Source organism: Kryptolebias marmoratus, linkage group LG15 (assembly GCF_001649575.2).
Source record: "Kryptolebias marmoratus isolate JLee-2015 linkage group LG15, ASM164957v2, whole genome shotgun sequence".
In the NCBI taxonomy this organism is placed as follows: domain Eukaryota; kingdom Metazoa; phylum Chordata; class Actinopteri; order Cyprinodontiformes; family Rivulidae; genus Kryptolebias; species Kryptolebias marmoratus.
In genome coordinates, this window is record NC_051444.1 from 7,845,457 (window position 1) to 7,858,686 (window position 13,230).

The 13,230-nt window shown below is 38.1% G+C and overlaps 2 protein-coding genes across 3 annotated transcripts; both read left to right on the top strand.

Annotated features, from left to right (window-relative positions):
* Window positions 1-749: 749 nt before the first annotated feature.
* kars1 (lysyl-tRNA synthetase 1) lies at window positions 750-6,769 on the top strand. Of its 2 annotated transcripts, XM_017439712.3 has the most exons (15): window positions 755-863; window positions 1,493-1,660; window positions 1,891-2,035; window positions 2,138-2,303; window positions 2,389-2,482; window positions 2,933-3,119; window positions 3,374-3,499; window positions 3,709-3,828; window positions 3,951-4,113; window positions 4,632-4,805; window positions 4,890-4,975; window positions 5,063-5,148; window positions 5,233-5,359; window positions 5,437-5,580; window positions 6,135-6,769. In XM_017439712.3, the coding sequence occupies exons 2-15, from the start codon at window positions 1,521-1,523 to the stop codon at window positions 6,207-6,209; spliced, it is 1,833 nt and encodes a 610-aa protein (XP_017295201.1). In that variant the 5' UTR covers window positions 755-863; window positions 1,493-1,520; the 3' UTR covers window positions 6,210-6,769. The 2 variants fall into 2 exon arrangements, with proteins under 2 accessions (XP_017295209.1, XP_017295201.1); XM_017439720.3 differs by lacking the exon at window positions 1,493-1,660 and having other exon boundaries at window positions 750-863.
* Window positions 6,770-7,980: 1,211 nt separating this feature from the next.
* On the top strand, window positions 7,981-11,537 carry gcshb (glycine cleavage system protein H (aminomethyl carrier), b). Its single transcript, XM_017440910.3, has 5 exons — window positions 7,981-8,174; window positions 9,231-9,310; window positions 10,707-10,770; window positions 10,845-10,976; window positions 11,096-11,537. Exons 1-5 carry the CDS (start codon window positions 8,024-8,026, stop codon window positions 11,191-11,193), a joined length of 525 nt encoding a protein of 174 aa, XP_017296399.1. The 5' UTR covers window positions 7,981-8,023; the 3' UTR covers window positions 11,194-11,537.
* The last annotated feature ends 1,693 nt before the right edge of the window (window positions 11,538-13,230 follow it).

Below are 13,230 nucleotides of genomic sequence, written 5' to 3' on the forward strand. Positions count from 1 at the left end.
CTTTGCCTTTTGGCTCAGTTCTCTTTTCACCTGCTGAGAAACCAGTAAATCTAAAAACAATAATTATTATATGAGGTCATTATTTCAAACAGATATTACCTCTACCCCCAATGTTGTTCATTACTGGGCCAGGATTGTAATCGGGCTGAACAGGGTCAATGTGCAGACATTACTTTATAGGTATTTGTTTACAAACAAACTCATAGAAGTGTCTCATAAATTAAACCATAGATGTTACCCTGTCAAGCAGCACATGTTAAAATTTAGGAAATATATATGTGTGAACTGTTTCTTTGTGAGTCTGAACCTAAAACTATAGATCCACCTGTTCTGGATGTGTCACACTACTGCCACCTTCTGGAAAGAAGTATTCTGATTTATCCAAAAAAGATTGGCTCTAAATTCTGTTTGGAGTCCATGATATCAAAAGTAAAAAAACAAATAAAACTATATATTGTTAACTTAATAATAAGCTAAGGTTATAGTTTAGTCACTCTATTCCCTCTTTTCAGGCCTTCCAAAAGGAGTCTGAACAGAACATTGTAAACATTTCTGACTCTAATGACATGAAAGCTATAAAAACGCATGTTTTGTTTCACCTTATTCAGTGTATTTACCTGAATAATCCTTCTGTTTTTTTTATTTGTTCGAATGAATATTGATAACTGTCTTTGTACTGTTATACTAATAAAGTTTTAAAAAAAACGTCTGCTTTCCGACAGTACTTGAAGTATATAAGCCATTGCCTGCAAACGCACCATCCAGTGACGTTTTTCCGCGCATGCGTACTTCGCCCTTTCTGAGCGCAGCATCAAGAACATGGAAGACGTGACGGCAGTGGACGGAGAGAAACTAAGCAAAAAGTGAGCATATTCGTTTCCTACGGTTCGTTTTTATGATTTATTCGTCCCGTCAGGTGTTGTCTCGTGTTAGGTGTTGTTGTTCTTTTGATAATAATGGCCGTGGTATTTAGGTTAATCAAACCATCGTGTCAGAGAATGAAAGCGGAGTTGCGGTCCCATATGCTGCCTCGCTTCGGGACTACACTTTCCAGCATCCAGCGCGCTTTTGCTTCTGGTAGTTGTAGTCCTAAAACGTATCTGAGCCTTGTCTCAGGATGTCATTTTGCGATGAGAAAAACTACAAAATATGCTTTCGCTTCTCAACACGTAGGTTTCGATTTTTTTAAACAAATCTGTATTTTAAATAAGGAAAAAACAGGTCCATATAAACTCCATATTTCTTTGTTTATATTGACATAATATTTGGTGCTTTCATTAGCTAACAATATCAATAAAGCCAATTAGATATCCTTAATGGTTATTATCATCATTATTATAATTACCTTATTAGTTGTTATTTTTAGCTCTCTATCTGTTGTGCATGGACAATTTGTGTGACACCATCAGCTTTCTTTGCATAGTTTTGTTTTGTTTTAGGAGTCAGCCCTTGATGCTCCACTCTGTCTTTGCATACATGTCTGTGTCCTCAGGTCTGTCTGCTGCCTGTGATAGATCAGCATGCTGTGTCTGGTCAGGGCAGCCAGGCAGCAGCTGTGCCAGGCCTTTGCGGTCAGGGGACAGTGCTTAAAATATGCACCCCCATGTACAGCTGCAGTCCCAGCTCAGTTTTACGGGACCCATTGGAAAGGTGACAAAAGGTTGGTGGCTTTTTTCCGTTCTAGTGTGAAAAAACAACCAACCTTTTGTCATCAAACTAGGTGTGGTCCGCGGTAATCATACGTACATTTGTACATTTAACACAGTGGAGCTAAATATTTGATATAATCATGCGAGAGAGTCTTTGTGTTTAGCTAGAAACCGCGAAGAAGAAACCGGTTTTAGTACCAAACCTGCTTCTTATCTGTACATTTATCCTTTTGTCTTCCAGTGAGCTGAAGAGACGAATGAAAGCGGAGAAAAAGGCCGCTGAGAAAGATGCCAAAGTGAAAGATCTGGTGGAGCAAAAAAAGGAATCCAACGATAAGGAATCACAAAATGCCTCTGCACTGGACGAGGAGACACTTGACCCCAATGTAAAACTGTTTTTTGTATTGTCACTAATTCTTAATTACTAAACCAATAACGCCACAGTATTTTCATATAAGACTTTTTGTTTCTGTTCCCATGTTACATAGCAATACTTCAAGATCCGCTCCCAGGCCATCAGTGACTTGAAGGGGACAGTGGAGGACCCGTACCCTCACAAGTACCACGTAGACCTGTCACTCACAGACTTCATTGAGAAGTACAGTCATCTCCAGCCCGGGGACCAGCTCACAGATGTTGTTCTCAATGTGTCAGGTGACAGGAAGCGTTTATAATCCTCTGCCGTCCAGAGAAATTCAAGCAGTCGACCCTTTGGCTAAACTTGCTACATCTTTAACAGGCCGCGTCCATGCCAAGAGGGCTTCTGGTGCCAAGCTGATATTTTATGACCTGCGAGGTGAAGGTGTGAAGTTACAAGTTATGGCAAACTCAAGGTACTAAATTCATTCATTCACCCATCCATTCTATACCCGCTTGATCCTGTTTAGAGTAAAGCTGGTGTGTATTGCCAGCAGTCATTTCGCAAGAAGGTAGTAAATCAAAACCATAAATAAAACTAAAATTTTCTCTATTTTACGAAGAAAAAAGCGTTAATTATTGCTTTGTACACTAATCTTAAGAGCAGTACGCAAAAATTGAAACTTAAATTTATTTTTTTTACTCTAAAATTGCAGTTGAAGTCAGCTGATATTAATGTTATCATTAAGTTACCAAATAATTTTATTGTCAACTATTAAAATTGACCTTACGCATTCATCTTATCAAGTAATGATATTTTTGATATTTCATGTTGTGTCAGTATATCTTTAAATTATTCCTCTTGTTGCGTGGATACAATCGAGTACAGAACCTTCATTTTTCTGCATCTGCTTCTGCACGCTCAGAAACTACAGCTCTGAGGAGGACTTTGTGGCCATCAACAACAAACTGCGCCGTGGCGACATCATTGGTGTCCGTGGAAACCCCGGGAAGACAAAGAAGGGGGAGCTGAGCATCGTTCCCATAGAGATGACCCTGCTGTCACCATGTTTGCACATGTTGCCCCACCTTCACTTTGGCCTCAAAGACAAGGTGATGCCCATCACAGTTAAAAATTTATTTATCTTCCTACAAGAAATGAAGTAAACAGAAGTAACTTTAGCATAAATTCAGACATTCCTTTCAGTCAGTCTTGTTTGCAGTGTCATAAAAACATAGACGTGTTTTCATAAATATCTGAGGGTTTGGTCTCCTTGGCTTTTGTTGATGAGACCAAGATGAACCTTATGTGGAAATGTTCCAATCTGAATGATTTTCTTCACCAGTGTTAATTATTTGTCTCAAAGGAAACACGGTACCGCCAGCGCTACTTGGATCTGATACTTAATGACTACGTGAGACAGAAGTTTATAACTCGCTCCAAAATGATCACATACCTGCGCAGCTTCCTGGACCAGATGGGGTTTTTGGAGGTAAGAAGTGACACCATGACCACACAGAAATAATCTATTTAATACTGTGCTGAAACACTTCAGCTTGTTTGGACAAAAATAAGCAATTTATTTGTTTAAAAATTCTTACAGCAAACGTTTTATGAAGAATGTTTCTACAGCTGATAAATACTGAAGGTAATTTAAGTCCCTGTAAGGCTTCTGTCCTGAATATGTTTTGATTTTTTTAGATCGAGACGCCAATGATGAACATCATCCCTGGAGGAGCTGTGGCCCGTCCATTTGTTACTTACCACAACGAGCTGGACATGAACCTGTACATGAGAATCGCTCCTGAGCTTTACCACAAGGTGAACTGCTGTTACCTCTCAGTATTCATACCCTTCCAGACTTTTAGGAAACACTTTAATCAACTCGTTCTGCTTACTGAAGCCACATCACTCAAATGTCTGTTTGTTTATTTCTTCCCCAGATGCTTGTGGTCGGCGGATTAGACAGAGTGTACGAGGTTGGTCGTCAGTTTAGGAACGAAGGCATCGATCTTACTCATAATCCAGAGTTCACCACCTGTGAGTTCTACATGGCATATGCTGATTACCACGACCTGATGGAAATCACAGAGAAACTGCTGTCAGGTAAATTAAAACACATTTATTAATATTGTTGCCTGATGTCTGTGGTCAGATGTACATGGTTGTAATTTGCTTGATGAAGATGGTATTGTGTAATTGGCGTGCAGCATTCCTCTTAGGACTCTTATACTTTAAACAATCATTGTAAACCAGCAGCAACTGAAGGCCAGACTCAAAAACCTGTGTTTGACCATAAGCTCCATTTAAGCTCCGTGAATTGAAAAACTGCAGTTTTAATGTTGTACTAACTTGCTGAAGAGTCACTGTATGAGAATAATCAGAGTTACAGTATCTCTCTTACTGACTGATCTGTTGTTTAGCTGAAAAATGCAGGTGTGGCAGAGTCAGCAGTGCTTTACAGATCGAACAGATTAAATATTTTCACTCAGGCTCCAGACATTGCTGCTTAGCATGTCAAGTCTTTTAGAAATCATCCTAAATATAAAGTTATGTGAAAATTTTAGATTATAGGCAAAAACTAAACTTATTTCCTAAACTCAGTGGTCTTGTTAATGCTGTAGGAATGGTGAAACACATAACTGGGGGGTACAAGGTGACTTACCATCCCGATGGTCCGGAGGGCCAGGCTTATGAGATTGACTTCACTCCTCCGTTCAGACGAGTGAGCATGACGCATGACCTGGAGAAAATAATGGGAGTCAAGTTCCCTCCTTCTGACAGCTATGACAGCAATGGTAAGAATCTGTGTTTGTATGACTTCGGACTTGCATAGGTGGCACAACATTGAACATTTCTGTCTGTCACAATTTTATTGCCAGAAACACGCAAATTCTTTGACAATCTGTGTACCGAAAAGGGAGTTGAATGTCCTCCACCCCGGACCACTGCCCGCCTCCTTGACAAGGTGCTTCACCGTTGGACATCTTTATTGTCGTTTCTTCTTCTTTTTTAAAGAAAAAAAATTAAAGTAATGTTTTTTTTATCTTTATAGTTAGTTGGAGATTTCCTCGAGGTCACGTGTATCAACCCAACGTTCATCTGCGATCACCCTCAAATCATGAGCCCCTTAGCAAAATGGTTAGAAACGACAAGCTTTTTGTTCATTTTCAGTCCGAAAATGGCACGCTTGGGTTCGTAGTGACACTCGCTCTGCTTTTACAGGCACAGATCAGAGAAAGGCCTGACGGAGCGTTTTGAGCTCTTCGTCATGAAGAAGGAGATCTGCAACGCTTACACTGAGCTGAACGATCCGATCAGACAGAGAGAGCTTTTTGAGCAGCAAGCCAAGGTGTGTCAGAGCTCTAGACTGCAGCCGTGTTTATACAGTATTATCCCATACTAATTATACGAGATGGATCTTTTTAGGCTAAAGCTGAGGGAGACGATGAAGCCATGTTCATCGATGAGACCTTCTGCACGGCTCTGGAATACGGTCTGCCGCCAACTGCCGGCTGGGGGATGGGCATCGATCGGCTCGCCATGTTCCTCACCGACTCCAACAACATCAAGGTAAAGTTGTGGTAAAAACAGTTATTATTAGGCTATTTTAATTTGATATTAATAAACTAAAGTTAAATATTATGAATCTTTAAAGTCTGCATTTTATGGTCCAAAACACAACATCAGTGTTGTGTATCTGCCAATAAATACTGTATTTTACTATAAAAACTGCAGCCTTCATGATTTGATACAATACACAATACAGTGTCAACAGGATTAATTCAAATGCATGAAACAAATTATCTTTTGTTGTTTTTAATTCCATTATTTTCTGTATTTATTCTTAAAAAGCCATAAATCATTTTAGAGTATGTTTTTTTTTTCTTTGTGACATTTAGTAATTCTGTGTCACTTATAGTGATTTACGGTCAAATTTATGAACTTAAGGACATTTCTTTGGAAGTCAGGTGAAGGTTAATAAACTAAAAAAACGACTTGAACAGATATGTTTTGCATTGAACAATTTAAACTATTTTATCCTTATAATTCAGAATAACATAATCTGATTTTCACCCTCTATATACAGATACACACACCCTTCTAACAGTTTTAATCTTTTACAGGAAGTGTTATTGTTCCCAGCCATGAAGCCTGATGACATTAAGAAACCCACTCCCTCTGAGGATGCCTCTGCCTGATGCTGTGACCTCTGACCTCTCCTGCTGTCAGATTTCTGCAGGAGAATGTAGAAAATAAGAGTCTTTACCTCACCGTGGTCATCAGTGCAGGTTCTGTTTTATCTGTTGTAGCACGGTAAATGTTTTCTGTCTTTAAGGGAAGTCATCTTTTCTGTTCTACGGGTGAATGGTAAACGTTAATGAATGCTGTTCTTTTTTTTTATTATTTCTTGCACTTCTGCTCTCATATTGGCTGATTCTGTTCGGTTGTAAGAGTTTTAATCCTGCTCATCACCCAGTCAGTAAACGGATCATTTTTAGTCAGAAAGTCATTTGATCGGCTGTTGTGTGCAAACCTGGATGTAACACTTCTGAGTATATGATGAGCTACTTCAGGGGTCCTTTATTCTGGTGGTACAGACCCTATAAATTAATACAGCTCCAAGACCCTCTGTTTTAAGTGTTCTCTGTATATTCATGTATGTTTTTAACCAGGTCTGCTTGAGCTTTTCAAGTTGAATCAATAGTTCTCTGCCAAGAAACCTAAAAATGAGTGTTTGAATAAATTCATATTAATCTGCTGTTTTTGTTATGTTTGTCATATTTGTTTAAAGTAAAAAGATTGAGATGGGGAAAAGGAAAAAGGTACACCACCATATTAAAACCTTGGAAGTTGCTGTGTTTTACGACCTTTTAAATTGGAAAAAAAAATGGGAAAGGCTTTTTTTATTCTGTTATGAGTATGATAAAACTGGGATGCAGCTAGCACCGATTCAGACAGGCAGGAATAACATGATTTATTGGAATTATTGCTTAAACTGCGATACATGGCTGTCAGTCAGATATGCTGTAGCCATCACCACACTGTTCACATCCACAATAATAGATAAACAACAGATAAACATGTTCTCTTGAAGTTGGCAGACATTCTTACATTTCGGTCTTTGGTCATCATGACACTTTGGTCAGCTGATTGTTGCTCCATCAGATCTAACTTTAGCAATAAACACTTTTTTTTTCAGGAAACTAGGCTACTTTCTAATAACAAGGTTATTCAAACCTAATGATGTTTGCAATTCTGACTTCTACAGCTCATTTAAATGAGCTTTGAAAAAAAAGAGCAAATGTTTCCAAATCTGCATGACTTGTGCAAGATGAGAGGAATAAACACAGTTAAGGACTTGTTGGTAAATTAATTTGTTCCCATGTTATGGAGGGGGAACCAATTATTTCAGATAGCTGACAGCTGAAATATTCGGTTCCCCCCTGGTAACTTTGGCAAATAAAGAGCAAATGTTTCCAAATTCTCATGGATAGTTGTGTGTGATGGTAGGATTGAACAACCTAAATCTCAAGGTTAAAACTGAAAGTGCAGAAAAATACAAAATCTCAGCTTCCATAAATTGGGTCCTACTAGCTTCAATTCTCAACAATAAAAGCAGGCGGGGACATTTGATCTGATATTATATTATAAACTTGTTTTTAACTTCCGTGAAGTTATCTTTAATAAAATTTTAGTTTGAATTTAAAGTCATTATTTTCTTGTTTGAAAACGTCAAGGGCCAGATTAAGACGATCCAATGGACCGCTTCTGGTCCGCGGGCCTTATTTTGCCCACGTGGGGATTTTCTAACCGCACCCGCGCGTTTTGTTTTTCCTTGACTTTTCATGATTTTATGTTTAAATGTGTAAAGGAAGCTAAAGTGAAACTAAGCCATTTTATGAGCCCAGTCCCCCACCCCCCCTGACCCTGACCCCTCCCTACGTGCACCCGCTACAAAGGAGATGGTGCGCGCTCCCGCGGCGCAGCGGCCCCGCAGTGACAGAGACTGAAGATGGCGATGAGAGCAGCGCTGCGGTGCCTCTCTGCAAACTTTTCCCCCAGGCTGCCGCAGCTTTCGTCCCCGGCGCAGGTTTCTGCGACTCAGCTGCTGTGGAGGAGCTGCTCCCGGCGGACTCTGAGCACCACACCGGCCCCGAACACAGGTAAAAACACAAAGTAATAATAAAACAAACAAATAAAACAAAACTGCTGGCCAAATGAGGTGATTGACTCTGCACCAACAGGTCCATGCGGACACATTTGTGTCTGAGGAGAATGGCGACAAACAGGACAGTTTAATAGTTCAGCATTAACTTGAAGGCGGCTGTTCATGCCCTGAAACTTTAGCACCAACTCACAGCTGCCACATCATGTTGTTATGGCTCAAACTTTAACATAATATTGAGCTGTTTGAGTGAAAGGCAGGAAAAAAACACCAGCAACTTAATCAGAAAATCAGAAGTTGACCATGAAGTTTAGCTTCATGCAACAAGTAGTTATAGTTATCATGTGTGCATATGCAGTCTAAAAGTTACCAGCTTCATGGTGTTATTCCTGTCACTTTATATATATATATATATATATATATATATATATATATGTGTGTGTGTGTGTGTGTGTGTGTGTGTGTGTGTGTGTGTGTGTGTGTGTATTTTTAACTAGAGTTCAGCTCTTTGGCTGGCTCTGGTCATGCATCATTACCATCATCTTGGACAGTTCACAATCTGGTTGAAGCCTGTGTTTTTTTCTGCATGATCTGAGGCCAGCACTGAAAACTGTTGAGGCGTCACCGTCCTTCCCCTCTCCGGGCTTTGTAAAAAACAACAGCATGAGCTCAGAACCAAAACGCATCAACTCCTGTTTGTCCGAGGGAACATTTTGTTTCGACTGTGATGTTATTCTTCACCTGCCAAAGCGGCGATTATCAGAATTTGAAACTACACCTGCAGAATAAAAAAAAAAAGCCCAGTTTGTTTTCCCTGTTTTCCCCTCACTTGGTATTGCATAATAAAAGGCTGGGTGTCCAGCAGCTGTGGTCCATGGTACAGTTCTTTATTTATTAGCTTTGCTGTTAGGCTGACAGGGCTTTTTTTTTTTTTCTGCATTCATGGATTGCTAGAAATAAAGTGTGCCGCTCAAAAGACGTCTAGTTTGTCATCATTCACACTGATTTACATTTTCAACAAATGTTAAATGTTTGACCCTTGTTTTCTTTGTAGCCCTAAAGTTCACTGAGAAACACGAGTGGGTGCAGGTGGAGGGCGGAATCAGCACGGTTGGTATCAGCAGTTATGCCCAGGTAGGTTTTTGGATTTGTTTCTCTGCTGCTGATTTATGACCCTCCTTGTTAATAGTTGCACTGATTGCAAGGACTGCCCTTTGCTCCCAGCAGATCCACTCTATCAAGGTGGTTTTACCGCTTTATGACTATTGTTTCAGACAATTGATTACTGCCACACTGCAGATGAGGGGAGGTATAATTTGATGTCCAAGCAGCAAATGAAGGCAGAAGTTGTATTATCTTTAACTTGAATGCAGCTTGTTGAGAAATTACTTTTATGGCACTCATTTCCTGTTTTAGTAGGGGAGCTATTGTGACATTTTTTATTATTATTGGGAAGACTGGGAGCAGTTGTAACATTTTTCAGTAAATCAGCCATTTTAACATGAGATATTTAGGTTCATACAGGTGTTATTAATGGTGTCATTTTGTGACAGAGCCTTAATGTCATTTATGATTGTATGTAGTTGATATTTCATCTTGTAATGGCTGCTCTACATAAAGTATTTGACTTTAAACCACATTGGCCAATGTAAACACTTTTCCTGTTCTGTATTTCCAGAAAACCTTTAACATTTTCACTTTTAAAATCTTGTAATTTTGAAATAAACTTTTAGATAATAAATTTTAACTATGTACTAAAACAATGTTGGCAACACTGTAATTTCTAGTGTGTTAAATGCTGTAAATTAAATTTGCCTTTACTTAATAATGCTGTATGTGTGCTGGTCAGTGTGTGCATGTTTATTTTCTGTTCAGTGTGTTTTTTAGGTATCCACAAAGGCAGTCTTTCAAAAGAAAAGAGATACAAAACACACATTTATTGTACTTTGCAAAAGTCAGATCTTCCCTAATTTCTTCCTTTTTTGACTCCAAGGAGTCTGGTTTTCTTGTGATGTTTTTCAAAGTAGTCTTTCAGTGGTTTTTCAGGCCTTATGAGGGTTTTTCAAAGGCTTTCTTTGGACTTTTTATTTAAAATGAGTAAATTTAGGGCCAGTTTAAAACAAGTCCCTACAGAGTGGTATACAATAAAAGTAAACAAGTTAATCAATTTAAATTTGATTTTGAAAAGTCTTTTTAAATCTTTTTGTAATCCATGTCAATATAATACATTCAGATTTAGTGTATTTGTATTTATAATAGGCTTGCCATGGGTTAGTGATGCGATGGTTTCAACCTTTTTTTAATTTATGCTGCAATAAATGCACACAAGATTAGTCACTTTTAGAATATTTTAGTTTTTCAAACTAGAAACATTGAATAAAGAGCTACGGTGTGAGTTTTTATTTAAATATAAATTGATTTTAAAGTGTTTAAAAAGTTAATCTTTTCAAATATTTGTTAATTGTAGAAACAAGCAATTGCTTTCTAGGTTTGTTAAATACTTTGTGTCCTCTGTTCGGTTCTGTCATAGGAAGCTTTAGGTGATGTGGTCTACTGTGGACTTCCAGAAGTTGGCCAAAGATTCGAAAAAATGGGTAAGATCCCAGAGTGTATACGTCACATTTAGAGGTGTTTTGTAGCAGTGTGGTAAGATGTTTCTGTTGTTTAGAGGAGTTTGGTGCTTTAGAAAGTGTAAAAGCTGCCAGTGAGCTGTACTCACCACTGACAGGAGAAGTGACTGAGATCAACACAGAGCTGGCAGAAAATCCTGGACTTGTGAACAAAGCTTGCTACGCTGACGGTGAGTGTCTTAAGGTCGTTCATTCCCAGAGCAGCGCTCTCATGTCCAGAAGCCCCTCTTTGTTTGCTGGCAGCATAGTGTGACGACTTGCCAACTTTGGTTTACTTCTTGTCTTTCAGGCTGGCTAATAAAGATGACGATTGAAAAACCCGAAGAACTGGATGAACTCATGGATCAAGCAGCTTATGATAAATTTATTAAATCACTGGAAGAATAAATCAATGAACACACTGATGATCTGTTATGTAACTGCAGTCAGAGATTAGCTGAAAGGGTTACTAACATCTGGTGTGACCGACATCTTCTTCTGTGGTATTTATTGTAATACTGAATATTGTCTTAATTAAATCTCAAATACTCCGTAACAGCTATCCACTTAGAAGATTAGAATTTATTTAGCCACGAGTAAAATTAAAGGGCTCTTATAGTAAAGATCTGTCAGGAAAACCAGGTCTCGTTTGTGGTGCTTTTTTTACATTATAAAATGTGCACAGATGTGATCAAATGATAGAAATTGCTGTATCAGATTCATTCAATAAAACTTTTTTTTTGAGTCTTTAACTTAATGTCCTTATAATTAATGATTTAGAATCCAAACTTAAAATAAAATCACCCTTTAATAATGTTGCCAACTACAGTAAAAATGCTGGACTGTCTTGTAATCATTACAGTCTAACTTTGTTAAGCTCCACAGATTTGCTCAACAGGGCATGATTCTTCTTTGTGCTTATTATAGTTTTGAGCACCTTGACCTTTCCCCCTAGCTGAAGATAGGCTGAGATTGCAGAAGTTAGTTAATTAATGATTAATCCAACAGATGGTTTAAACTTTTAACTGAAAAGCTGCACTTGGTATTTTAAAATATTTCTATAATTAAATTACCTGTAAAGGAACTGTGCAGACAACATACATACCTATAGTAGTAAACTGTATTTTGTATCAACATAACTAAATTAAAAAAAACTGGCCATGAACAATAGGTCACAACCAAGGTTTGATCACATTTCATTATTTGGCTAATATCTAGTTTTTTGAAAGACAAAGGTTTTTTTTAAGAAGGCCTATATAGAATGTTTATTATAATATGAATAAATGTACATAATTATACAAAAAAGTGTAAAATTATACAACTAAAATCTAAATGAAGGCCTCTTGTGTGTCTGTAAGAGTTGCTTACCCACCACTCTCACTCCCTCCTAAAAAAATGGACACAAAATAAAAAACAATAAGGTGTTACTGGTTAGAAAGATTCATCATGTCTGAATATTACTGTGATTTTCAAGGTGTTTGCTCTTTTTATTATAAAGATTCTGGCAGTGCTGGGGACTACACCTGCCAAAATCTGATTCCTTTACAAAACAGCAACCATACTAATCAGCCATGATAAGGAGTCTTTCTGACCTATAACAGCGTAATGTTATTCATTCCTGCTTCACTTCAGGCTCCACCTGCCAGATCCACCTTTAGATCCACTTTTCCTGCTTTGTGTGCGCTCCAGAGACAGGCTTGACACCAACAGGTTTATGAGAAGTACAGTGCCCCATTAGGGAAAAATTAAAAAAAGTTTAGATACACATCTATAGACAGATATACATCTCTCTTTAGAAAGACATATCTGTATATGTATGTGTGTTCTTTTCATGTCAGTTCTTGAAGCTGTGTTTAGTTATACATGCTGTTTGTTTCTAAATAAAACTGTTTATGATAAAGACATGTTTCTCTTGAGATATGTGTGTTTTATTGTGGGCTAGCTAGGTGCATGCTTCATAACATGCACCCCACAATGAATTGTTTTATGTATTCAGGGTTTTTATCTTTTTATTGCAGTATCAATGAAGAGCTCCTGTTTGGTCCAATGCTGACACTCTTAGGGCACTTTTGGCATGTTCAGCTTCTACTATCTCACCTTTTAATAATACCTGGCTTCGAATGGTTAGAGGTTTAGAGGTTTAACTTTCACCTGTTTACATTTGTGAAGGCTTCAACTTCTTAAGCAGCTTCAATGAAAATGAAACACGGGTGCAAGAATACGTGTTATTCACATATTTTTCTATTTATAATTTACTGCATAGATAAAGACTTATGTTTTAAGACAATGGGCGTCATTCTTTTACCAGAATATTTTACAAACACAACGTGTTATTGGTTTGTTTTTGGAGCTAGGGATGTACACCCTCACATGTAGTCTTTGATAAAAACTTCGTTCGGCTATTGGCTGGTTTTCCCATATCCCACAATCCACCGCTTTAATTTG